This window comes from Zingiber officinale, chromosome 6A, assembly GCF_018446385.1.
Source record: "Zingiber officinale cultivar Zhangliang chromosome 6A, Zo_v1.1, whole genome shotgun sequence".
Lineage (NCBI taxonomy): Eukaryota > Viridiplantae > Streptophyta > Magnoliopsida > Zingiberales > Zingiberaceae > Zingiber > Zingiber officinale.
In genome coordinates, this window is record NC_055997.1 from 132,075,411 (window position 1) to 132,102,037 (window position 26,627).

At 36.8% G+C, this 26,627-nt stretch overlaps 3 protein-coding genes across 6 annotated transcripts; all 3 read right to left on the reverse strand.

Moving 5' to 3' along the window:
• Positions 1–10,776: 10,776 nt before the first annotated feature.
• Positions 10,777–12,174, reverse strand: LOC121998168 (bZIP transcription factor 53-like). The gene has a single exon (XM_042552940.1). The coding sequence runs from the start codon at positions 11,464–11,466 to the stop codon at positions 11,029–11,031; it is 438 nt and encodes a 145-aa protein (XP_042408874.1). The 5' UTR covers positions 11,467–12,174; the 3' UTR covers positions 10,777–11,028.
• Positions 12,175–12,699: 525 nt separating this feature from the next.
• Positions 12,700–20,308, reverse strand: LOC121998169. Its single transcript, XM_042552941.1, has 11 exons — positions 20,140–20,308; positions 18,368–18,534; positions 17,147–17,828; positions 16,936–17,020; positions 16,652–16,739; positions 14,638–14,822; positions 13,725–13,857; positions 13,499–13,635; positions 13,277–13,351; positions 13,037–13,153; positions 12,700–12,961 (listed from the first exon to the last, which is right to left on the reverse strand). Exons 1-11 carry the CDS (start codon positions 20,163–20,165, stop codon positions 12,920–12,922), a joined length of 1,737 nt encoding a protein of 578 aa, XP_042408875.1. The 5' UTR covers positions 20,166–20,308; the 3' UTR covers positions 12,700–12,919.
• Positions 20,309–21,223: 915 nt separating this feature from the next.
• LOC121998170 (exonuclease DPD1, chloroplastic/mitochondrial-like) lies at positions 21,224–26,050 on the reverse strand. 4 transcript variants are annotated; one of them, XM_042552945.1, is made up of 4 exons: positions 25,886–26,045; positions 23,770–24,415; positions 22,774–22,979; positions 21,224–21,554 (listed from the first exon to the last, which is right to left on the reverse strand). In XM_042552945.1, the coding sequence occupies exons 2-4, from the start codon at positions 24,396–24,398 to the stop codon at positions 21,352–21,354; spliced, it is 1,038 nt and encodes a 345-aa protein (XP_042408879.1). In that variant the 5' UTR covers positions 24,399–24,415; positions 25,886–26,045; the 3' UTR covers positions 21,224–21,351. The 4 variants fall into 4 exon arrangements, with proteins under 4 accessions (XP_042408879.1, XP_042408876.1, XP_042408881.1 ...); XM_042552947.1 differs by lacking the exon at positions 21,224–21,554 and adding an exon at positions 21,936–22,367 and having other exon boundaries at positions 25,886–26,049; XM_042552942.1 differs by having other exon boundaries at positions 23,770–26,047.
• Between the last annotated feature and the right edge of the window lie 577 nt (positions 26,051–26,627).

The window sequence follows — 26,627 nt, forward strand, 5'->3', positions numbered from 1 at the left end:
AGTCTTTATTTTAAACACTAAAGATTACTTAGGAAAATTTACATCAAAAACAACCCCAGGAATATTTTTAGGGTACTCAACCACTAGTAGAGCATATAGAGTATATAACAAGAATACCCTAAAAGTAGAAGAAACAACAAATATAAAATTTGATGAAGACACTATAGATGAAACTGAGGATACAGAAAATGCTAATCCAATAAACAGAGAAGATGACGAAACTCAACCTGAACCTATTGAATCTGAAGAACAAATCACTAATTCAAATGACATACGACCAACCAGAACAAGCACAAATCACCCATCTGACCAAATCTTGGGTGATCCAACTGTAGGAGTAAGAACTAGGTCATCCTATAGAAACCAGAGTCAAATAGCCTTAATTTCAAAAATTGAACCCAAAACCATAGAAGAAGCCCTACCAGACCCAGATTGGACTATAGCAATGCAAGAAGAATTGGCCCAATTTGAAAGAAATCAAGTATGGGAATTAGTGCCTAAACCCATTAACAAAACCATAATTGACACTAAATGGGTCTTTAGAAATAAATTAAATGATCAAGGTGAAATAGTAAGAAATAAAGCTAGGTTAGTAGCCAAAGGGTTCAATCAAGTAGAAGGGCTAGACTATGATGAGACCTATGCTCCTGTAGCAAGACTTGAATCCATCAGGATGCTGTTGGCCTATGCAGCACACAAAGGATTCAAGCTATTTCAAATGGATGTAAAATCCGCATTCTTAAACGGATTTATAAAAGAAGAAGTATACGTAGGCCAACCCCCAGGATTTGAGGACATAGAACATCCAAATTATGTCTTCAGATTAAAAAAGGTCCTGTACGGACTAAAACAAGCACCTAGGGCTTGGTATGAACGACTATCCAACTATCTAATATCAAAAGAGTTCAACCAAGGTCAAATAGACCCAACCCTCTTTGTAAAAACCTTTGAAAACGACATCTTTATAGCCCAAATTTACGTCGACGATATTATTTTTGGATCAACCAACTCAAAGTTTCTAGATGAATTTACTAAACTAATGGAAAATGAATTTGAAATGAGTCTAGTAGGTGAACTCAACTTCTTTTTAGGCTTACAAATTAAGCAAACCAAAGATGGAATCTATATTCATCAAACCAAATATACTAAGGAATTAATTAGTAAATTTGGAATGGAAAATTCAAAAATCATCAATACACCAATGGCTACTAATGTTAAAATTGACTCAGACTTAGAAGGCAAACCAGTAGACTTGAAATACTATCGAAGTATGATAGGAAGTCTACTGTACCTAACTGCAAGTCGACTAGACATCATCTTCGCAGTAGGTATGTGTACAAGATATCAATCCTGTGCAAAAGAGTCTCACTTAACACTAGTAAAAAGAATCCTTAGGTATGTTAAGGGAACCCTAAACGTAGGACTTTGGTACCCTAGATCCTGTACCCTTGATCTAACCGGCTACTCTGACTCTGACTATGCCGGGTGCAAGCTAGATAGAAAAAGCACAAGTGGCAGTTGTCAATTTTTAGGGCACTGCTCAATTTTTAGGGCACTGCCTAGTAAGTTGGTCAAGCAGAAAGCAACACTGTGTTGCCTTATCTACCACTGAAGCTGAATATATAGCACTAGGTGAATGCACATCTCAATTACTATGGATGATGCATACCCTTAAAGGCTATCAACTTGAATATCAAAAAACAAAAATCTCAATCGATAACATAAGTACAATAAATCTAACAAAAAACCCAATTCATCACTCAAGGACTAAACATATAGAAGTAAAACACCACTTTGTAAGGGATCATGTAGCTAAGGGTGACATTGTACTCAACTATGTTGAGTCAAAATCAAACTTAGCTGACATCTTTACAAAACCCTTACCTGAACATGAGTTCAGTACACTTAGAAGACAAATAGGAATGTGCTGGGTAGAATAGATACTTTCAATTCAGTCCTTTTGTTTCATCTTTATAACTTCTAGGCAAAACTGATTTTTCAAATCCCTACTTTACTAGACTTTCAAAAGTTGGATTTAGACTAGGATTTCCCCCTAGAAATCATGCTCCCCCAGAAATCAGCCAGAGCATCTCACAAACACCTAGGTTTACCTTGATTGTGTTTGTAAAACATAGAACGGTGTGAGATGCATAGGGTACAGCCTGGACTCGAGAATGCTTATTTCTGTGCATCAATACGAGTCTGAGCGTTAAATACGTGATTAAAAGTAATCAAATCAAATCTTCCAACCTTAGTCAAATCTAACTGGATCAATTGACTTAACTTGACTAACCAAGTGAACACTGTTGCCCTCTAGGTAATCAGCAAGTAGCTAAACGGTTAGACAGTTGGTGAAGGAAATAATAAGTTTAAGCATGTCTGTACTTAAGGGATCTGATACCTGATCAAAACAAATCTTGACTCATGCTTGGACTTTAGGACTCTGATACCTTACTAAAACAAATGGCAAGCTATTAAAAAATAAGGTTATCGCTTCTCCTTTGCCTTAAGAATTCTTGAAATTCATTTCAAAAACATGCCTTAAGCAGCTTTCTCAAAAACTTTCTCTAAATTTAAAACTTTTAAGTGTCCTCTACTTTGAAAATTTTTTTTATCTTGTTAGAAAGTTATTTAAGCTGAAACTTTTTTCCAAAATGCGTTAAGTTAAAAAAAAAGTTTTTTAGAAAATTATTTAAAACTTTGGAATTTTTTTTAAAATTTTTTCCTTGGAAATTTTCTTAAAAAACCTGAATATTTTTTTTCAAAAAATTTCTGAAGTTGAATATTTTGTTTGAAAATTTTTGAAGTTGAAAATTTTGTTTGAAAATTTCTGAAGTTGAAAATTTTGTTTGAAAATTTCTGAAGTTGAAAATTGTGTTTTGAAAATTTTCCTGTGAAAATTTTGGAAACTCCTCAAAATACACTAAGTTAAAAAGAGCTCCTTTTTGCTATATCTCTTCAAGCAAAATCAATTCTAAGGTGTTGCCTTTCACTTGCTCCTTGCCTAAGTTAAAATGTTTTATGCTAAATTCTGTCTTGAAAAGTTAAATTTTTCAAAACTATCTCATTTTTGATATATGGCAAAGGGGGAGAGTAGAGAAATTCAAAGAAATATTTTAAAGGGAGCTTGTATTAAGGGGGAGCTATGGCTATTAGTAAAAAATTCAAAGAGAATAACTTATATTAAGGGGGAGTTATGTTTATCTTGCTATCACGCTTATCTTGGTTCTTGTGCTTATACATAAATCTTGGTTCTTGTGCTTATACATAACTGCATATTTTTTACTTAACATTGAATTTTGGTTGCCATTATCAAAAAGGGGAAGATTGTTGGTGCGGGAAGCATCCGACGATCGAACCTTAGTTTTGATAATGGCAAAGGATTCAAAGTTAAGTTAGTGTGTGATCTAACATGTTTGAATGAGTGTCTCAGGAAAGTCCTAGCTGCGGTTAGGAAGGTGAAAAACCCTAAGGGGTGGTAACCTTAGGTCCTAGGGGGCGGTAACCCTAGGTGGAGGAAAACCCTAAGGGACGGTAACCTTAGGTCCTAGGGGGCGGTAACCCTAGGTGGAGAAAAACCCTAAGGGGCGGTAACCTTAGGTCCTAGGGGGCGGTAACCCTAGGTGGAGAAAAACCCTAAGGGGCGGTAACCTTAGGTCATAGGGGGTGGTAACCCTAGGCGAAAAGTTCAGTCGGTCTGGAGGACCGGACTGACATCAGGTAAATCTCTTGAGTGGAGTAGGTGAGGACGCGTTCCCCGTAGAGGGAACAGTAGGCGTCGAGTCGACCTAGGGTTTCCGATTGGGAATCCGAAGTCAGACTCGGACAGTCCGAAGACTGTCAGCTCTTTTTCACTTATGAATTATCAGATTCTAACATTGTCTTGTAGGGTACGAAATTGCTCGGTCTAACCTTGTTTTGCAGGAGAAGCGGCTCCTGGAAAAAGGTGGTCCGGGCGCCCGGAATGGATCCGGGCGCCCGGGACCAAATTTTATCCCCTGCGCGACTTCACCACGTGGAGCAACCTAGTTGGCTGGCCACGTCACACTCCAGGCGCCCGGAACCTCATATAAAAAGAAGGTTGAGGTGCAGCTTCAAAAACAACCATCTTCTAAGCATTCTCCGTGCGACAAGCTGCTAACGTCTCGACTCAGAAGTGCTGCAACGACAATTCGGAGCTTCAGCTTTATTCTTTTTATTGTCGGTACAATATTCTTTTCTGCTTGAATTGTACTTAGCGTGTAATAGATTTTACGAATTATAGTTGTTGCCCACCGGAAGCGATCAAGGATCGCGGGCCTTCGAGTAGGAGTCGTCACAAGCTCCGAACGAAGTAAATCCTTCGTGTCCACTTTATTTACTTTTCCGTTGCGTTATTTCTGAACAAGCTTTTACGATTTCGAAAAATGAAATAGCCACGAGCCCTATTCACCCCCCCCCTCTAGCGCTTTCGATCCATCACAACCCGGTTAAGTTCCTCCTTGGTCAATCCACACTGGAGGGTGTTTAGTGATTTGGAGTTGATCTAAGCTTTCCTCCTCATGTCTAGATTCCAATTCTGTAGATCCATAGGTATTTTGGTAGCTTTATTAGCCCGTGTCTAGTACTTGCGTTAGATCGAGAATCACTGGTCAATGTTCGTCTTGAGGTATACTTCCATTCTCCTCTTCCAATATGAGAAGTTGTCTCTGGTGAAGAGTGGCGGACGCGTGGTACTGAAGTCTTCATTTTGATGATTACTGGAATAGAAAACTAGAAAGAAGTACCAAGACTTGACATTGGATTAGTAGTGTGGGAGAAGAAAGAAAAAAGACTCGAGTGGTGTTGCACTAATTCAAGCAATTCAAGGAAATTAAAGAAAAAATCTGGAGAGGCAACAGTGCTGGTTCAGATTGATTTGAAAAACCTTAAAACCAAAAAATTAGAGCAAAAAAACTAACAAATAAACCCCCTACTTGATTGGTAGTTGCACCAATTCAGAGCTAACAGGGCTCTGATACCACTTGTTAGATCGTAACACACGCGAGAGGGGAGGGGGGGTGAATCACGTGATTTTAAAAACTTGACTATTCTTCGGTTTGGTAAAAAATAAATACGCAGTGGAAAAGACGAAAAGAGATAAAAAGGAAAAATTAGAACACAAGTGATTTTTATTTGGTTCGGAGCTTTCGGTGACTTCCACTCCAAGACCCATGATCCTGCATACCGTATCAATGGACAATCCACTATGATCCTCTCTCGGAACCTTTGGAAGAGGGAAATGAGTACAATAAAAAAATCAAGACAAATGTAACACGCTTGACTTTCCTTTATATAGAAATTAAGTACAAAATTAAACTTTCATTATCTAACATTTTCGAAGATGATCAGATCAAGCTCAGTGTTAGACATCAATAGTAGTCAGGTGCAGCAGCGTCGTATCAGAGCAGCAGGATGAAGTCGGAGCAGTCGAAAAGTTAGATGAGCACGTAGAAGCTTGTAGAAGAGTTGTGTAGAAGCCTTGGGCGAGATCTTCTTTTATTGAGCATTGAAGGCACCTTCAACCCTAAGATTTTATCCCTACAAATCTGGCTCTTATCGTCAATGAAGCCTTCTGCCTTATCCGACCAAAGATGTCTTCCAAGCTCTTAAAGGCGCCTTCCATCGCCCAACTCCAGGTGCCTTCCTTCGCATGAAAGGTGCCTCGAGTACTGTTCACCCGAGGTATTTTGTGCTCCTTTCACCCTGCAAAATATGTTAGTCCAACACAAAATATCTAACATGTAAAATAAAATTAGCACAATAATAAGATAGCAATAAGAATTAGTTCATGTCCTTCAAAGACCAGGAACTAGTTATAGTCTCAATTTAGGTTTCCAAAATGAACATAAATTAGACCTGTGCCTAAATTCTGAAATTGGAGCTCGTCCTCATTGGAACAATCTCCTCCAGTAACTTATCTTACTTACATTGCAGAATCGCTTGACTCCACCTCGGTCCGTCAGGTCTTCCAGCTAGTTGTTAGGTCCGCAGACCCAATTAGACTTCAGCTAGCTGTTAGGTCCCGCCGACCTAGTCGGACTTTCCGCCAAATATCTGGTCACTTCTTGATCTATCTGAACTTCTACACCAACTATCAGGTCCTCTAGACCTAGCTGGATTTCAGCCTGGTGTCAGACCAGTCAAATCCTACACACTTGGTAGAAAGGTTAGATCACAACACATCTATCTTTAATCCATTTGTCATTTATCAAAACTCAGGTTTAATAATTGCTGTCAATTGCACCAACAAGTGTTACTGGTTTTAAGATCATCAACAAGAAGACCAACAACAACTTTGTTACTTTCTTAAACTTTGAAATATCATAACTTTTGACTGAGATTGAACCATAGGCACTTAATATATTAAATCAAAAATCTCTTAGAGAACTTCGATTTGATATATTGTATATTTTGTAGTTCAATCGAAGTTAAAAGTAATGATCTCTCAAAATTTAAGTTAGTAACACATTGTTGCTAGTTTTATGAAGATTAGTAACACGTTGCTGGTTTATTAAGATCAGTAACACAAAAACTAGCAACACGTGGTTGCTAGTTTCTTAATATCAGTAACACAAAGACCAGCAACGACATTATTGCTTATTTGAACTTTGAGACCATCGCTTTTGACTGAGATTGAACCATCGAACGCGTAATATATCAAATCGAAGTTCGTTCAGAGATCTTCGATTTGATAATATTGTGCATCCCGTGGTACAAACTAAATTAAAAGCTATGGTCTCTTAAAGTTTAAATCAATAACATATTGTTGCTCACTAGAAATGAAATTAGAAGCTCACTATAAATGGTATGACGATAACACTAACTATCCGACACCACAAATAAATAGGACCCCCCTATGTTAGACAAAATTTAAATTTTATTTTTAGAATGTCTTAGGTTCAAATAACTCCAAAAAAATTCAATAAAAAATAATTGTCATACTATAAAAAACATCAATTTACAACTATCATATCATAAAATTACAATAATAATAACAATAGTAGTTTTATTGAATTTTATGATAACAACACACATTACAATAGCAACACAAGAAGATCATAATAATTTAGACAAAGTATCAATTAGCAATATATATCAATAACAATTATGTAGACTGTTGGTGTAATCGACCTCCAAGGTTTTAATGTCAGACAAATATGTTTAAGTATGTTTAATGGAGCTTGATCATAGGAAGTCCTAATTATGGCTAGGCAAGGGTGAGAAGTCAACTGAGTCTTGGAAAGTCCTAGTTGTAGGCTAGGCAAGGGAAATCTCGGTATATCTTGGAAGCCAGGTGGATAGGTTTGAAGGACCTGATCCCTGAGTAACCGAATACTGAGGCAAGGAAAATCTCGGTAGATCGTGGAAGCCAGGTGGATAGGTTTGGAGGACCTGATTCCTGGGTAGCCGAATACTGAGTCTTGGTGAGTGAAGTCAAGTGGTGAAAAACCTAAGGGGAGATAACCTTAGATAACGAGAAGTTTCGAAGGAGTGAACTCCAAGCAAGGTTGATTGGATCGCGGTCGACCAAACCAACGAATCTCGGTAAATTTAGGTTTAGGTTTACCATTGTATTATGTATTATTATTATTGTTGTTGGCTAATGTAGTATTGCAAGAAAGGCCTTAGTGGATCAAGTGATTAGACACTGAGCAGAGAAAGTCCAAACAAGTCTGAAGGATCAATGTTTGGCAGGTAAGTTGAGGTAAACAACTGGAGGAGCGACAGTGAGGTCGTGTTCCTGAAAGGAACAACCTAAGGTCGCTGATCCAACTGAAGAAACCGGGAAGGTTTCCAAGTTGAGATCAAGACAGTTCTACTGTCTTATATTACTCATGCATTATTATATTATTATGCTAACATCTGTTTTGCAGGATTACTGCCTAACAGTATTTTGCAGGTTCGGCCGGATCAGTCGACCGAACCATGATGACTCAGCACAGGTCAGTTCATCGGCATCGATCAGAGGCAAAAGGAAAAAGAGATGATCGGTCGACCGAACCCACGGATCGGTCGACCGAACCAATCAACCATTAATGCACAGTAAATGCGAATCTCGGCAAATCTCGACGAACAGGGAAAGAGCCTGTTCGATCGACCGAACAAGGGGATTGATCGACCAAACCCTTAATGATCATTTAATTGCCGAAGATCGAATCAGCATCGGATCTCAGCCAGGAAGGAAGGAAGCTGGTTCGGTCGACCGAATATAGGGATCGGTCGACCGAACATCGACGATCTTATAAATTGAAGCTCGAGGTCTGAGGCTGTACAATACTGTTTTCTGATCATCTCAAAGCTCATCTCTGCAAGCGGACCGTGCTACAAATCTTCTACGACTCTTCAAGCTACTCCGTCCGGAAGTACCGACCAAGCTTCAACCTTCACTTACTATTGTCGGTATACTTTATTTGTATTGCACTTAAATTCATATAAGATAGTAGGATTATTACTATCTTATATTTTTGTATCTGTACAATCTGCTTCTTTCCGAGGATTTCGGAAAGAAGGGTTATAGTGGATTATCCATCGGTATAATCAAGGATCGCGAGCCTTCGAGAAGGAGTCGACCTAGATTCCGAACGAAGTAAATGAACTAGTCTTTCATTTTACTTTCCATTGCACGACTCTGTTTTCTAAAGTAAAAGAAAAGTTTTAAAAGCGCGATATTCACCCCCCCCCCCCCTCTATCGTACTCCTCCGATCCAACATAGACAACAATAAATTTAAAATATTATGAATATTTCTCTTCAAGATTCACTGCAAATCAATATATTTGCGATTATATTGACTAGGAAGAGCAAAGTTCTTCATATCATCTAATAAAAAATTAAATTTTTTAGTTTTTGAACAATAAAGTTCTTCATTTTTTTCAAGTATCCTAGATAATTTTCTATAATATGATATCTTAAGTAGTCATTCTTGGTCTTGGTATGCCCTTATAGATTCACCAGCCAAATATCAAATCTAGAAATATAGAAAAATAATAAAAGCATAAAGAAACTAAAATAGCTTACTAGGAAAATTCATAATTAATAGAAGGAAAATTCAAAAAATAAAAAATAAAATGCTGATTTGTATATTATTTTCCTTGTTATGAATATCATATAGATATATTTTTGAAAATTGCATAAATTTTAGTTAAGGTGAAATTTATTACTTTACATATTAAATTATGGATATTTCATTACTCACGAAGAACATGACCCAAATCTAAATTTAGTATACATATTATTAAGTAAGCTTGATTAAATCCATCCTCCTTCATCTCCGTCTCAACGAGTTTCCTCTATCGTCATCCGCTTTGACATTTAATCAAATAACTGCCGATCAAAAAAATAAAATCATCCTAAAACACACAAAGTTCATATCTTTAGTCCAAAATCAAAAACTTAATTCGCCACTCAAAAACTTACTTCGCCACTGAGAATGTGCTGACACCTACGATCAAAGTCGTCCTCCAACGAAGAATCGATAAAGTCAATCTCATCCTCCGATAGTACTCATTTTTCTCCTCTCGTAATCAGCTTCTCTGACTCATCAAATTTTACCTTTAATAATAAAATAAAAACCTTAAAAAAAATAAATGTTGAAAAATAAAAATAATAAAAATACAACGCAATATCATAGGCATCATGAAGAGAGAGAGAATAGAGTTGAGATGAAATGATGGATAAACATTACCTGATACCTTTTTTAAAATCGACGGAGTTGATCATCATAAATCAATCAAAAGCTCAGTCTTAATCTCAAACTGTCACCGACTTATTATGTCTCCTTGAATTGTTGAGCCGAGGTAAAGGGACAACGACAGACAACCACCATTGATGCTCAGACGATAGAGGAAACAAAGATGAAAGAGAATGGCTGGGAGATTATTTTTTAAAAAGAAAATAAAAATAAAAAGAAAGAAGAGTATTATGGAATAGAAAATTAAAAAAAGATTTTGATCAATTAAAATAGATACTCTTTTTAGGTAACATACAAAACCAGGTGCCTTGTTTCGTAACTCGCCATATAAGAAATGTAATGAAAAAAGTATTCTTTATTTAAAAAATAATATTCATTCAATTATTCATTGATCTATCCATGATAAATTAACATTTCATTTTCTTTATGACTTTGGATGAACATGCCCTCAAGGCAGGGACAAAAGAAATAGCTACTTCTTATAATTGACCTTCTGAAAAGAGCAAATTAGAAAACAATCATGTATATAACCAACCTCTAAGCGAGTTTAGATAATTCAATCACCCTACCCTCATTTATATCAAGATAGAGAAGGTTGACACAGTTGATAAATGGTCACTAACCCGTAATCATGATTAGTAGAACAACGTAAATGACAAGTAGAATAATAATCCTAACAAGAACGAAATCCATATCATCAAACATTTAACTACACTAATTAACACATTCAACAAAATCATTACAAGTTGCAATACCGATCCAACCTGAATGAAGTGTACTTTGAAAGACAATGGACAAGGACTTTGGGATTGTTTCTGGCATCTCAGATATGTCCATGGACACACTGACTGCACATACAGATGGCATAGAAATCTACTGCCCTGCAAGTTCTGATATATAAAGCCTAAAACAACACAGAGATATTCTTCGATACTGATTCTGACCTGAATTGCGCTTTGAAAGACAGCCGAGGCTTTAGGATTGTTTCTGGTAGCTCAGAAATGTCCACGGACACAAGAAAACCTGAAAGGCATACTTCTACACAACCAGAGGTAGAAGACCAGCAAACTGTAAAATGGAAGTATAATAAGTGAAGACCAATGGTGAAGACGTATACAGTAATGATTCAGACCCGAATTGTTCTTGGAAAGATAATAGACCATGCTTTAGGATTGTTTATAGCATCTATGGACTCAAGAAAACATGAAAGCACTCTTGTACATAACCATAGGACACACTGATATACCACATAACAAGCTCAGAAATAGAACTCTGAAAGACTGGAGACAGACATTGGTGAAACACTACAATACTGGTTCAGACTTTAAACATGTTGACTGCAGTAGAGAGAGGTTGTGCCTGGAAAGGCAACCGCCAAGGCTTCGTCATTGTTTCGGGCATCTCAGGTATCTCCATGGACAACCCACTAACTTCCTTATAGATGTGAAGTATGGAGTTCATCGACTGCAGCCTTGCCGTCAATTCACTGATTTGAGCCCTGAGGATGGTGTTCTCCGTATCCACCGTCTCAAAATGTTGTGTCACAACATTGATCTGCATCTCAATCTTACTGTTTTGGCCTTTGAAATCGGCACTTTCCTTCAGCATATCATCCAATTTCTGTTGCTTCCTCATCCGAGACCTTCTTGCGGACTCCCTGTTTGAGAGCATCTTCTTTCTCTTCCTCTCATCGATCGCACGTTGCATGGAGGAATCTCCAGAACTGAAATCTTGATGGACTGGCGAGCAAGGCATGATTTTTCTCGAGGTATTTTCACTAGAACTTAGGAGATTAGCAACGAGAACGGAAAAAGAAATTGGATTTTGCCGCTCAAGGTGGTCGTAACCAGGCAATGAGATCTACTTCATGAGAAGACGTAAAACCAGAAGAGGAACACCACTGAGAAAGAGTGCAAGAAGCAGATCCGCAGAACAGCGAGATTCATATGGGCTAGGCGATCTTTTTCCACCCAATCCAGCGACAAAACATCGAGATCATGGACAGAAAACTAGACGAGAATCAAAAGTTTAAGCCGACTAGGGTTGAATAAGATGATAAACAGGAACAGCAGGGGGCGAGAAAAGGTAAGATCAGATTTTGCGAGACAACGACCACCTCAGAAATAAAATCAACCCTAGAACACACCAGATAACGCCGATTTTTCGAAGAAAAACACCAATCTTGGCAAGATCAGATTTTTCGAGCCAGACACCGCCTCGAAAAGGGAATTAACACCAAAAGATCAGATTTGGGGGCGGGATTTCCGAAGGAAAAAAAATTCAGTAGCAGAACAACATCCAATCGTCGAAGAAAAAGCACCAATCTTTGGGATGAACGAGGAAAGAAACAAAAATAAAAAAGGAAAAAAAAGGGGGAAACGGAGTGAAATGAGAATACGTATCTGAGGAAAGAAGACGAAGGATCGCACGGTGAGAAGCCAAGCGCGAAAGGACGAAGTAGCGATGGAGCCTTGAAACGGGCTATTTATAGATAAAAATAGTAGGGGTATTTTGGGAACATAAAAATGATATTTTGGGCGTTACAAATAAGAATTCAATACGTCATAATAAATGTAAGCTTTTGACGTCACGCTTGAATGGGAAAGTCAGGATTGAATTAAAAATAAAAATTAATACCTTCTCTAATTGAGATTAGTAAAATTAAATTATACTTTAGAAAACTAAATACCTATAAATTTAAATAATTTTATTTCTTTTTCTTAATATTAACTAGTTGAAAAGAGATTAATAACCATTTAAAGAGGGGCGTATGGATAAAAGGCACTTGAAACAATCCCCTACCCTTCCTTTCCCTTCCATTCAAGTACACAATCTTCAGCCTAATAAACACTTACCAACTAATTAATCATAACAATGACTAGGGATATTCTACTAAAATTTGCCTAACGAAGTCTGTGGCATTCAAAGCACATGTTACACACATCGAATATAATTAAACTGAATATAACTAAAACAATTCAAGAAGGATTATTAACTAAAACTTGCTCATATACATTTGAAGAAAGTATTTACATGGGTGACCATTAACAATTGCACAAGTTCATTCATGGTCTTTGATGACGCTTCTATATAAATAGGCTTCTCCAAAAGGAGCCCGAGGGAAGAAAGATATACTGAAATGAACTGCCAGTGAAGCCCTGATTGTAATGTACCGCCAGTGAAGCTGTGATCGTAGCCAAAATTCGTCTCATAATCCATTCATGCGTCTCATGTTGTTCATTCGTGAAACCTATAGAATCGTAAAGCACTTCTAAGAGACTAAGTGCTAAAAATTTTGGAACTTTGTAACAGTAGTGTCACTTACTATGTGAGATTTCCATTCGACCTTGCAATGCTCCTCTTTGTCACCAGATTGAGGCTGATCGCGCACATGATGGAAAATGTGAACAAGGACAGCAGCATCCAGAGCAGCGTACTCGATCTGCATTTTTTTTCATGCACTTTGCTTAGAATGATATGCAAATTATGTGTTGTCCAGATAGGCTAAACAACACATATATCATCGTTATTTAATTCCCTTAGTCCAGTTGCAAGCGGCAGATACCTGATTCTGACTTAAAGGTCTCTGTTCCCAGTTGCTATTTCGTCGGGTCTTGTTCAGACCTGCTCCTAAAATTTTCTAATCCAAGAACATACAGATAAATTCACATGTCAGTATTGCATGATCACAAATTCATAGGTTACACAGTTGAAGGGAGAATATTTCAAATAACAATTTTAAAAGAAATGACTGCTAGTAATTTCACATTTTGTGAATTCATCGTACCTCAGCCAACCCAGAGAGGCCTCCATTGCGCTCCTTGAACAATTTCTGAATGTCAAGAAGCATTTCGTAGGATCTGAAACACTCCAGATCTCCATAGGAATGGGACAATTGATGAAGGTCACATTGCAAGTTATATCCTACACGAGGGGCAAAAGATGAGGGGGAAAACTATCATCAGCACGTTTGTACTCTTCATTCATTGTCATCACATGAGGAAATAGCATACCGAGTTTTAGGGTGTTAGAGGAACATAAAATGCGTCTAAGGCAATAGTCTAATGCTTTTGGTTCATCCTCATATAACTTTATCAAATCAAAGATGAAGGCATGGTTCTCTGATGCGATCTGCATAATAGATACCTGAACACATGGAAGCAAAAAGCTAACTGTAGAATCACATCCACTGGTATCTAGAAAGAATAATATGCAGAGGTATCTATCCCTAGTATTTGCTATTTCTGCCTTCTTCCTTGAGAACAATGACAACCTTTAAATACAAAACACAATACACAACCCAATTATCCTCACATCAGCCAAATATGTAGTTATTTAAACTTAGTGTTTAAAGCTTTAAGCATGATGGTTCGACCACATTTATTAGCTCACAACCAAGTGCTCACCATGTGGGGCTAGATAAGGGTGTTACACGGAAACACATGCTTCATCATGTTTCCCGACACTTAAAGCAGGTCACATGTCCAATAGAAATAAGCCTGTGCTGTATAAGTCAATAATTCCTGATTTGAGGGCCCATATCAAACTACAGTCAAATTTGATGGTTAATAGCAGGTTCGAACTATTTTTGCAGAAATTACTGTTTTAGAGGGAGCAAATATTGATCCAAATTGACATAAGTTTAGGTTATGATTCATCTATTGTTTACAATGTCACATTAACATATCATCTCACTACTTGTAAAATTATATCATATGCAACTCAAGCATAACAAAGTTGAAAAAGTATGCCACATACATCATATTATTTTAACCTATAGACCACTGCAACTTTCAGTCCCATTTGATTTTTGAAGTAATAAGCATATTTCATAAAATAAAATAAAAAATTGTTGCCTGATATGAGATCCATGTGAGACAAAAGACAAATTTTAACTGATAACTTTCAAAAAGAAAAAAATGTTACCTTGTTTAGTTTGCTCCCTTTTTCATAATTAGGCTTCCATTCACAATCTATTCCAACAATTTTACAACCTTCAATATACTCAGTAGCAGTTAATAGTCTATTAACCTCATCAACCCATACGATATCATCCAAAATAAAGTTCTTAAGATCCAAGTAACGAGGTCTTGAAGAAGTTTCATCAGTGACTGGAAAATTTTCAAGCAAGTGTATCAGTATTTCTTTTTTCTGTTTGAAGAAACGGGCGTACAAAAGAGAATAAGCAGGGAACTCATTGTATAGCACCATGAATTTGAAAGAATTACAGCATGTGCAATTTAAGTGTGAGGCAGTTCAAGGAGGAAAAACAGATGCATAATGTTCAAGAATTACAGAAATTTTATTGGACAAATATACTGAAACAAAAGCAATGAAACAATTTTTTCTTTCAATTACTCTGGATGTTATGTTGCCACGATTGATTGGGGCAAAATAATGTTTTTAAAAGTAAAGAAGTGGAGTCCTTACCCAAAAGTACTTGTTTTAGAGGTCTTAAGTCAAACCTTATTATACACAGAATCATGCAACTTAATGTTTTGATTGATAGTACTCGTGAAGTTGCAAGCATAAATGCATTTGGGCAAACATCAAAAGAGCGCTCCTATTTTTTTTTTGAATCATCACATGAGCGCCTCTCTTTCATTTTTTTATCAAAAGAACATCCCCCCTCCCCGACCAAACACAAAATGACACGGTTGCCCTCAAGTGCGCTATTTGACATTATTATCTTCCGCCACCCAGTTGTATGAACAAAACAAGTCTCCGTTGTAGCTGCTACGAAACTGTAGTTGTTACAAATGTTGTAGCAACTACAATTTTGTAGCTGCTAGCATAGTTATAGCTGCTAAAGTTTCTTAGCAACTACAATGTTAATGCTGTTGAACAGGACAAGTGCAAGTTATAGCAGCTACGGTTTGTAGCTGCTACAACGTGATTGTTGGTCACCACACGGTAGATTTGCATAAATGGGCAAAAGTCGATTCCCAGCAAAGCCGACGGAAATACTCTCCCATATGGTGGCCTACTTGATTTCCTGATTTACCTTGTACAAATAGCTATGGGGTCGATTGTATGGGGTGTCCGGGGTCAGCGTATGAACTTTACATAAATACAACGTGAATATTGTTGAACAAGACAAGTAGCAGTTATGAAAGTGAACACGTCAAATCTATATTGTAGCAGCTACGAAACCGTAACTGTTACGTCGTGAATGTTTTTGAAGATGTTAAGAATGTGTCATAGCAGCTATGAAACCAAAGCTACTGCAATGTAAATGTTGATGAAATGGTCATCCGCTCAAATGGTTAAGGGTTTAAATTTGAAACCTACATGTTAAAAAATCAAACCTGGCGTGCCAAAAAGTGAAAACTGACCAAACTTTGTACTTGATGGTAGTTGTGTCATTTTAGAGAGAGGGTTGGTAGGGCGGGACGCCCTTTTGATAAAAAAAAGATATTCAAAAAGGAAAGGGGGGTGGGGGGGGGGGCATCCCTTTGATGATTCCAATAAAAAGGGGCACCCTTTCTATGTCATACAAAGTCATTAATTTAATGTCTGAATGCAAATATCTATTATTTTATCGCATGGCACTTAGAAAAAAAATAAGCAATTAGTAGTACTTAAAAGATCGGTGAGGCTTAGAAAAATTATCCCTTGTGTTTTGTTCATCTTACAGCTATCCAGCATTGTTATAACTTGATCAAGAGTTAAATTTTTTCCTAAACAGCCAATTTGGTTCAATGGATGCAAAATCTGATACACACCATCAAATTAATTTCACCAGGAGTGAAACACTCATTTACAGAAGTTAAAGACTACTGGTTTGCTTTGCAATACAGTAAAGGATATGCCAAAATAGGTGAAAGGGAATTTCCTAGTACTGCTACTGAAGTGAAGTTTATCAGTATCAAGAACATTAGAAAGCGTAGCGAGTTCCATATGACCTTCAAATAACAAGTCTTATGGCTATATTTATCACCTGAAACCTTTGAAAAACCTTCAAGGCAATAGCGCTCGCAAAGTTCATCAACCTTTTCACTATAGCCAGCTTCCATAGCTAGGTATACCTTTCAAAAGGAAAAAAGAGAGCGGCATATAATTTGGATTTAGAGTAAGAAATACAAGGTACTTTAGAACCGACATGAGACATTGCTTGTAGAAAAAAAAACAAAATAAATAGTAATCAATGAAAAAAATTATCAGTCAGGAAAATTTGTGAGCAATATCACATAAATTAAACTAGGACAAAACAAAGATTCTCACAAGGTACTCAACAAGATGCTGATCCTTGTTTGTTTTCAGTTCTGCGAGATCCCACAATCCTTTCTCCGCCAGCTTTTTCAATAAGCTGCATTTGCATGTGAATATCTTTATCAAACATGGAAGAAACAAAGAAGAAAGCTTTCAAATTTGTTTAGCACCTTGTAGTAAACTATATTCAGGTGCACAACATCCGAATAAGAAACATTGGTACCTCTCTTTGTACATATGATACACATCTGGAAATTCCTCCATAAGATTGTTTCTCTTTATTATATCATAAGCATTTTTCAGCATCTTCATATCCAGATACTTCTGAACAAGCAAACATATAAGAGGCTTTCCCATAAAAGTAGCCCACTTTTCTGCTGCTTTATATTGGTTGCTCTCAATCATCTTTAGAAGCAAGGACTCCCCAGATAGTTGGATAGAAAATCTCTCTAACAGTGTTACAGCAGTCATATAAGATTGTGATTCAATAAAATCAATAACATATTGCTCAATGTATGCCTTCACTCTGTCTAAACGCCCTTTTGTCATGTCAAAACAACCTATAGCATCACCGATATCTTCCAAATTGACATCAAATGCTTCCAGTAACTTAATTAAAATACGTTCCTCATGACCAACAACACAGGCAAGAATATCAAGAATTAGTTGTAGGGCAAGGGGCTTTGCTCTGTAAAAGTCATCTGGACTGAAATTCTGGGATTTACAGTGCCGAAGAGAAGATAGCAGCATATGACTGAATCCCTCAGTGTACTGATGTCCCAATAAAGGTACCACATAAAGACAATGAATAAGAAAAGTAAATGGGCCTGGTTGAGGAGCATTATGCAATGCTCGTGATACTTGCTGCTGAAGTACTCGGAACTTGGGGGTTGCTTTACGTGTACCTACAAAGAAGACATTATTATCTTCAATCATCAATCTTATTTTAAAAAAGTCATTTTTATGCAAAATTCAATATCTCCATTCATTCAATTATATGACCTATGGGATATTACATCAGTTAACTTCAAAATGTTGATCTTGACCATTTAGGACAACTCTCTTGATTATCACATTATGAAATCAAGACAACACCACAAAGATTTAAAACAGAAAATATACTCAAAATAACAGGGAATACTACCCTCTTCTTGCCTGTGTTTCATTAGCATAGAACTATGAACTACATTATTATAGTGAATACAGAAGGAAATCCTACAAGGCAAAGTATATCAGGAAGTCAAACATTGATTATCAAGTTAGAAAAGGAAATCATTGTCACTTGATTAGAAATGTGAAACTGCATTTTAAGGTATCACAGTATTAGCATACTGATCCACCAAAGTAAATAGCAAGAGACACAGAAAGGAATGCAGTCAAAACTCAAGTGATGCTCGATCAAGTGAATAAATACAACAAATGCATTCAAGTAGATAACACTTACCACATACATAACACTCCTTTAGCAAGTATACAAATGTTGCTGGGCAAATATGTGACAAATCAGAGAAAGCATGCAAACAAATGGCCCTATTTTCATGTAGGTGTTCTCCATTTTCTTTTTCTTTCTTGATATTCTGCCTATAATAACCCATATTTGATGGGTACAAACTGTAAAGAAAAAGAGGAAACTACATAAGCAACATTTAGGACAAGGCATAATGATGCTAATCTTCGCTAGCAACAGCAAATAAAACTAGTGATAAATGTGCAATAATTCAGTTTCTAAACAATAACAAATCATCACTATGATTTAACCCAAGTAAAGCAACAAAAACTTATAATTACATGGCAACATCGCAAATTTGCAACTTGCAAGTAGTTCATAAATTTGCAATGATTTAGTTTCTGTGCCATTATAATTTAATCCACGTAAACCAACAGAAACTTATAATACATGGCAGTTGCAACTTGCAAGTAGTTCAAGCATCTAAAATTTATCACGGCATTGATCCCATGCTAATATCACCACTTGAACTAAAAGGTGGCTCGATGTCCGAAGCTCCCGCCAATACGGATTCCTCACATTAGGTCTATTGTATGCAGCTTTACCTTACATTGCAAGAGGGTGTTTCTACAACTCAAACCCATGACCACACGTTCACATGACAAAAACTTCACCACTTGAACTGTTAGGGAATATTTCTTTAGACTCCAGTAGCAAGTGAGGCAAGTGAAGACAAGAAGAAGAAGTAAGCAAGGCACCTACTGTTCATGTTTTCATGTTGCAAGGTTTTTTAGGCAGTATACCAAGGTACAGCATGGTTAATAAACTAAATACTAATTTGTTAGTGCGCTTCAGTACAGTAAAGTATATTGAGCATTAGTAATCCATCAGACTAAACCAGTTGACATAACAAAGTATTTCAATGTGTTACACATTGAGTCACAAAAAACTACTAATTTTTCAGAATGCCAAATAATAAGTGTATATGAGGTGGTGCAAGTCTCACACTAATTAAACAAAAAAGGAGCTTTTATTAAATTGAAAGATGACCATACATAGGAGACCTCTTTCATAGACCTAAATTCAAAAAAAAAATATTGCAAATTGGGAAATAAAACATTTTAAATTAAACTCCTAACAAAACTACTCTATTTCTTAATTAAAGCATACCAAACTTATTTAACACCCTAAAAGGAAACCATTATCATCTTAAAATACTTCCTTTAACCTTCATTCTTTATAGACAAAATCTTACCAGAATTAATCCTCACAAATATAAACTTAAAATAATAAGAATAAAAATCCTATTTAACATCAACATAAGCTGTTTTCTCCTCAGCAAATAGAAAATATGTCCCTTAAGTTTTGTTTAGTCAGAGTCCTCTACATCTCGCTTTAGTTTTGTTTGCAAGCGCATAACCTCTGAACCACTTTTCCTAAAGTTCCGACCAGTAAGAATCTTGAATAAGAATCCTCAAAGCATCTTTATTAGTTTCAAGTGAACACATTAACGTACAAAAAAAAAAAAAAAAATCCTGCATCAAACCGACGTCTAAGAGATCACTTTTCCCATTGGGCGATAAGCAATTTTTTTTTAAAAAAAAAGGACAAACACAAAAATCCTCGCTGCAAAGGATCATATGAGACCATCAGTCTAGCATTTGCTCCAGTTCCAAACCAACAATTAGCTCAACTACATCCAACATAGACCGAAAGGAATAGGCCAAAAGGGCAAAAAGACGGATAGTGAAAACGAAGAGGTGAAGTACCCGGAAGGATTAGGGTTTAGAAGCATATGGAACAGGTCGAGACGTCGAGTCGGAGACGGAGAAAGCGAAGACCGAGTGATCTTAGTTCGCAGAGGATCGACGGCGGAAGAAATCCACCGAGGAAGAGACAAAGTCAAAAGCGCAGAGAGATCGAACCGGAAACCTAATAAAAATCAATTTTCTCTTTGGTCTTAAACGGAATGATATTTTTGGCCCACCATATCATCGGTTTACCAAAAGGGGATAGTGGAATAAAAATATATTATTTCCTTTTTCCAACAATTTCTTTAAATATATAAAGATTACTATAGCTTTCAAATCGTATTAAAATAAATCTTTCTATTTTTCATCTATCTCACCTTAAAATCAAGATCAATGGCCCATTTAATTATTTACTTAATTTTTTAAATGGATCATATAAGATGAACTAAGATTTCTTTATTAAATATAGGGTGTCATCTATAATTTATCTCTTCCATATTGATATGGGACGGATTGACGGAAGTACTGGGGCAAACGAATTACCTTTTGTCACATGATCAGGAACAATATCTATCGTCAGAGCTATGATATCACGATAAAACATCTAGATTGTCACCTAGACACTCTCTCCAATTATGATATATTTATAGAAAATTTTTCTTCAAATATGAATATAGGGGTCATGAACAATAGTCCCTAGGGATCAATTTAACATTGAGCATGATCAGGAACAATAGCCCCTACGGGTTATCAGGAATAATAGCCCCTACGGGTAAGTGATTGATAGTTTACCACTTAAGGATGTGGGATCAAACTTGTCACAATTATCCTACTTTACCTTCCTCGTTCTGATCGTGAGACGGATTAATGGGGACTGGACGAGTAAATCATCTGTTTGACACATGATCCAAGACAATACCTTGAAGAACAGGCCGATAATAGGGGGAAAAAAAAAACTGGTCACTTCGAATAATCATATAAATCATTTAGTTAATATATTTCTGTAGAATACCACAGTGAGACACAGGAGATTCGTGTGACGAACTCCAAATGAAAGGATTATTAGTTAATTCATTTTCCATAATCTAATCAAGACAAAAACTATCTAATGTTCTAAGTTTCCACGAAGAATGGTGACAGATTACAACAATGTTTCAAAAACTAACTAAAACAAGAGCGATAATAAACAAGTATTATATTTGATGTGAAGCTCGAAACCTCCGTGTTTTTTCATGGAGGAACATCAGAGTGTCTTTTGGGTCGTAAAGCTAAATCCAAGAGCTGAGAGACAGTCAGTTTCAAATCGAAAGTAATTCGCTGGAGCACATTGCAGAGCAGTGTGACATCCGGCATTGCTCGGTGAGCAGGTCCGACTAAAGGGATTCCATAATGCTCACCAAGTGATTGCAATTTTACGGATGGAAGCTTGGATCCTGTAAAAGATAAAACAGAAATAGAAGGGGTGTTATTGAAGTATACGTTGCTTGTAATTTTGGATCTTCAGGCATTTTATGGCTCTATCGTAGTCAAGCATGCTGAAATACAATAAATGCGTCTAGGAATGAAATGATGCTAAAATAAGAATCAGCATACTGTAAGATATTACAGATGTTTTGGATCATGGCAGTTATTTGATCTCTGTCATTTTTGTTGCATCAACAATGATATAAACTTGCACTCAGCAAGATTTAACCACACTGCATGAAGTAAAGCACTAATACCAACAGATACAGTTTCAATCACTCGGTTTCAACACAATTTGACTTGCATGTAAGAGTTGTTAAAAGTGGTATGATTAATAGAATAAATCAGAATGAATGTTTAATATGTGATTCCCATTAATTGTGGTTACTGCAACCTTGATTAGACAGGTTAAGCATGTCAACTTGCCTATCACTGGCAAGGATTAAAGTCGTGTCGTGCCGAGTGCCCCTGACACAGCTGAGATTAACGGTTCCTCTTTCACTCCAAGACACAAAAACAACACCAATACAAAATTCTTCCTTGTGGGCATGAGGTTTCCTCCTACTCATGATCCTTCCTACGCTCAAAACACAAATGCTCAAGACCTGGATGCTGAAGGGCCTGAAATCCTTGTAGCTCAGCTCTCCATTCATAAAGATCCCATCCTCAGTCCTCAGTCGCAACCCCTCGTCTGCCTTGCTACCGAACAAGTACACTAGAAAGAGAGCGCCCTTCCCTCAACGGGCAAGGATCCAAATCAAGGCATTGCATCGATTGTATACCTATAGTTTAATAGATTGTAAAAAAGCTTATATATCCACTAGTAGATATACTACTTGAGTATTGTTACTAACACAAATACAAAATCTCAATAAGTCAGCAAACAGTTTAAGGAAAAGATTAAATGTGAATCAAATGCCAAAGTTGACTGGAGCCCTTTCTATCAGTTTTAAACGTGCAACTTGCTTCATGCTATTAAATTGAGAATCTCAAGTTATTAGAAGGCTAATGGCACACAACAAAAAGTGACTTCAAGTTTCCAGTAAAAGTTTTCTTGAAATTACATATTACTAATGGCGGCATAGCCTTTTACAGACATAGATTTTTCATTGTCATATATATATAAAATAAAAAAGTCAAGACAAATTTACCAAAGAAGAAAACAGAACCAAGGAAACAGCAACATACCGTCTGGCATTACCAATTGACGTGCAAGAGGAAGAGTATCGAGAAATCCCCAGTCTTCAGGAATATCCATCGAACAGCGCTGGAATTCATTGGTGATAAATGGTACATCAAACTGACGCGCATTGTGGGCGACCAATATAACAGGTTTTCCAGGCATTTGGCGACTCCGAACATATTGCAGGAGGATAGGAACTAGCTCTCTAAACCTATGAGATAAGGAAGCAAAGTTAAATTGACACGTGAACTGATCACTTTAGAGAAAAGACAAAGAAGATGCTGGTGCCTTAAGAAATATACAACACTGGAAATTGGAACAGATCAAACAGAAAAATATCCATGATTTCAGCACAAGAAATGTTAACAGCTAGAGCTGTAACATTAAAACATCATTTGATTTACTCATTTGCATTCTATAACGTTGAATATGACATAATAACAAAGATTTGCAACAAACTTCTATTTCGAAATGCCATGGTCTACCTATGCATAATACTGTTATGGAGCTCAATAAGGAACTACAACAGAAAACAATTTGAAGAGCAAATGTTTAAATCTGACAGAAAGACTTAAAAAGGTATCTAAATGAGAGTATTAACAACAATCAGTCTGTAAAAGTAATAAGCAATTCAAGCAACATGGATAATAAAGTTGAAGTCGACCCCACCTAGTGGGATAAGACTTGATTGTTATTGTATGGTTAATAAAGTTGAAAACAAGAATAATAATATTAATTCAGAACTGTACACAATCATGCGTTGCTTCAGAATGCTAGTTACTTGTAAATTGTGAATGGATGTTAGACTCTACGTGAAAAAATAAAGATCAAGATTTCCAGCATCAACAAGACTAAAATAGAACATCAAAAGTGAGCTATTCTAACTTTAATTTGCAGATGTCCTTATATCTGTTTTAATAGGCAGATCAACTATTTGATCCGTGGTTATTCTAACAAGAGGATAAGCACTTAAAGGACCTTCAAGATTTAAATAAGCATACGTTGGGACATCAGGCCGGTTAACCATATCATATTGAATTCCATGGACATATGTATTTGATACAGGTTTCTTCGGATTAATAAGTGTTTCAAAAGTACTGTCCTTGCCACCAATAAGATCGCGAATTGCAATCTCAATGATCCTTTCATATTGTCGACTGAACCCTGTTGTTTCAATGTCAAAAACAAGAATAGTCGCAGGCCAATCTATAGCTTTCCTAACAGCAGTACTTTGTTGGAAACCATTACAATTAACAGTTTTAGGTTGAAGAAGCTCTGTCTGATTTTTGCTATTTTTTGTTGATGCCCTCACTATTAGTTTCTCAATTTTACGTGGAGTAGCTCTGTTTGTTGATAACTTTCTCGACTTCAACCTGGTAGTTTTACTTGACCAAGCTCTGACAGACACCAATTCATTCTGAAGATTTGACAGAGGGTTGTTACATGTTGCAATAGAACTCTGCAGTCCAAATCTTGCTTCATTTACTGGTGCTGAATTTTGTCGATTGTATCTCCAAACATGAAATTGTTTACAAGTGCAATATTGGAGCTTGAGAAACTTGATAGTTGAATTGCTGCCCAGGTTGTTCAGCAATTGATGAAGATTTCCAAAGAAAACAGATAGTGACATTCTTAAAAGAGTGGAACCTGCATCAAGTATTTTCCCAGCAAAAAATATTACACACAAATTACCAACATCTGGAGTCATGAAAATCAAAGTTAATCAGTAAAAAGCTACAAGATAGCACATTTTCTGCATTGCATATCTGAATGCAACTCTTTTGGAATAAGTTTTTGTGTATAAATGTTCTGAACTAATTTAGGAAAATACCTCGAGTACATATCATGGAGATTCTATACGGCAAGCTAGGTTATTTGCTAATTAATTAATAACAAACACATAAAAACTTGCCCCAAACCTAGGGAAATTATGTGACAATTGGATTTTACTGTCCTTGAATTCAATTGATTGATGTATCATTCTGCCAAAAGTCTCATGCAAGGTAATTGCAAAAAGAGCATCAAGAGCAGAAGAAAAAATATATCATAATGACTTAATTACTAGACATTACCTATGAACGAAGTATAATCATAAGGGATTGTAGAATAACACACTCTCATTAACATCCAGATATTTGTATACAAGGGTTATTCTATTTATAATGTTTGTAAAAAACATTGTAAGAGTGATCAAGAAAACACAGTACTGTGGACCCAAAAAATATATAATATATAATATATAGATATAGATATCGCTTAGAACAAAGAAAACAAAATAAAAATAAAAAATAAAAATAAACTCATTCCAAATGTGAGATTGAGAACTGAGATGGTGAGAAGAATAGAGAGTTTCCCATGAGTAAAAAGAAACACGCGTTTAGAGATCAAATAAACAAATTAATCAAGAAACACAACGACCAAACTGAGCCACCAGGTGCTCGACGGAATTCCCTAATGAGGAATACAAGTACAAACACATCAAATCCTACTCGCATATCACGTTCAGACACACAAAAGCACGCGGATCAGTGGAAGGAGATAAATTGCTGAGAAGGGACGAAACAGACAGCATTATCAACAAAAACAGCGATCAAACCAAGAGCACCAGATGCTGGGCTAAATTTCCGGGCGAGTAATGCGGCCACAAAATGTCGAGAAATGAGAAAGGTGCTCGGGTGGCAAGTTCAATCACGCAAAAGCACGCAGATCACCGTAATGAGAGAAACTATTGATGAGGGATCAAACAAACGACACGGCCACCAAACACAAAAACAAGAAACACCGAGATCAAAGCAAGACCAACAGAAAACTCGACAAAATTCCCAAGCGAAAACCACAAAACGTACAGAAATGAGAAACCTACTAGCAAAGGCACGTGGATCACTGAAAAGGGAGAAATTGCTGAAAAGGGATCAAATAAACACCATTATCACGAAAAACAGCAAGATGCTCCATGAAATTCCCAATCGACTGACTGATGCAGCAAAAAAAAATCCATAAATCAGAAACCTATTCGATCACGGACTCAACCACGGAAAAGCGCGAGGAACAACGAAAAGGAAAGATTTTTCTTTGAAATGGAACACATGAGCAAGCGAATGAGGAAGAGGACCGCACTGGAAGCAACAGGTTTGGACTCGTCGCGGCGAGGGGAGGAGCGCGAGGGGAAAGGGATCGTGAATGCGGCGCCGGTGGTGGCTACACAAGGCGCTGTGGTTAGTACCGAGCGGAGTTAGGAACCGCAGTGGATATTTGGCATCCAGGGGAGATCCGTCGTCCATATTTGGCATCCAGGGGAGACCGTCAATGATGGGTAAATAATCAGATTGTTATTTGGTCATAATTAATTGGGAGCATTCCTTAGGTTCATCATCCTTTAAATTATAATTTAAATTGAGACAGATGATCAATTATTAATAAATAATGGGTAAATATAGGTAAATAATCAGATTGTTGGTTATCGAGTAAGGTGATCTTCTGGTAACTTTCGATTATCCGTCCGACTCAAACTATAATTTGGGAAGACAATAACTCAGGGAAGGATCACAACTTCATGTGATCCATCCCCTGGTCCATAAAAATATGGACAAAAAAAATCTGATCTCTTAGTATCCATAGTCCTCCAATCCTCGGACAAGATCCTCTGGAACTGTACTCTTGGTCCATTTCTGGACCAGGAGTACTTTATTGGTGGGGTAACTTAGACCCTACTTGTATAACAGGTGGAGTCCAAGGGATCCCATCAATGAATGGATTGTCCACCCTCTAGATCACAAAGTGTGATCCAAAGGATTCGTCCTCCCCAATCCTTATATATCTCTTCACTATTTTTTTTTTTTTAAATCTTTCAATAATTTCA

Bases quoted from the DNA above. Each gene is read 5' to 3' on its own strand.
- LOC121998169 (XM_042552941.1), bottom strand. From the start codon at position 20,165: ATGCTTCTAAACCCTAATCCTTCCGG. The intron at 16,740-16,935 runs GTGAGAATCTTT...TCCTTTTGAAAG, and splicing joins AGCATCTTGTTGAGTACCTT to GTATACCTAGCTATGGAAGC. The intron at 13,636-13,724 runs GTATGCTATTTC...CCCCTCGTGTAG, and splicing joins CTCTAACACCCTAAAACTCG to GATATAACTTGCAATGTGAC.
- LOC121998168 (XM_042552940.1), bottom strand. From the start codon at position 11,466: ATGCCTTGCTCGCCAGTCCATCAAGATTTCAGTTCTGGAGATTCCTCC.
- LOC121998170 (XM_042552942.1), bottom strand. From the start codon at position 24,476: ATGACTCCAGATGTTGGTAATTTGTGTGTAATATTTTTTGCTGGGAAA. The intron at 22,980-23,769 runs GTATGCTTATTT...CTTATCTCATAG, and splicing joins AACCGGCCTGATGTCCCAAC to GTTTAGAGAGCTAGTTCCTA. The intron at 21,555-22,773 runs GTATGTTGCTGT...TATCTTTTACAG, and splicing joins TCAATTGGTAATGCCAGACG to GATCCAAGCTTCCATCCGTA.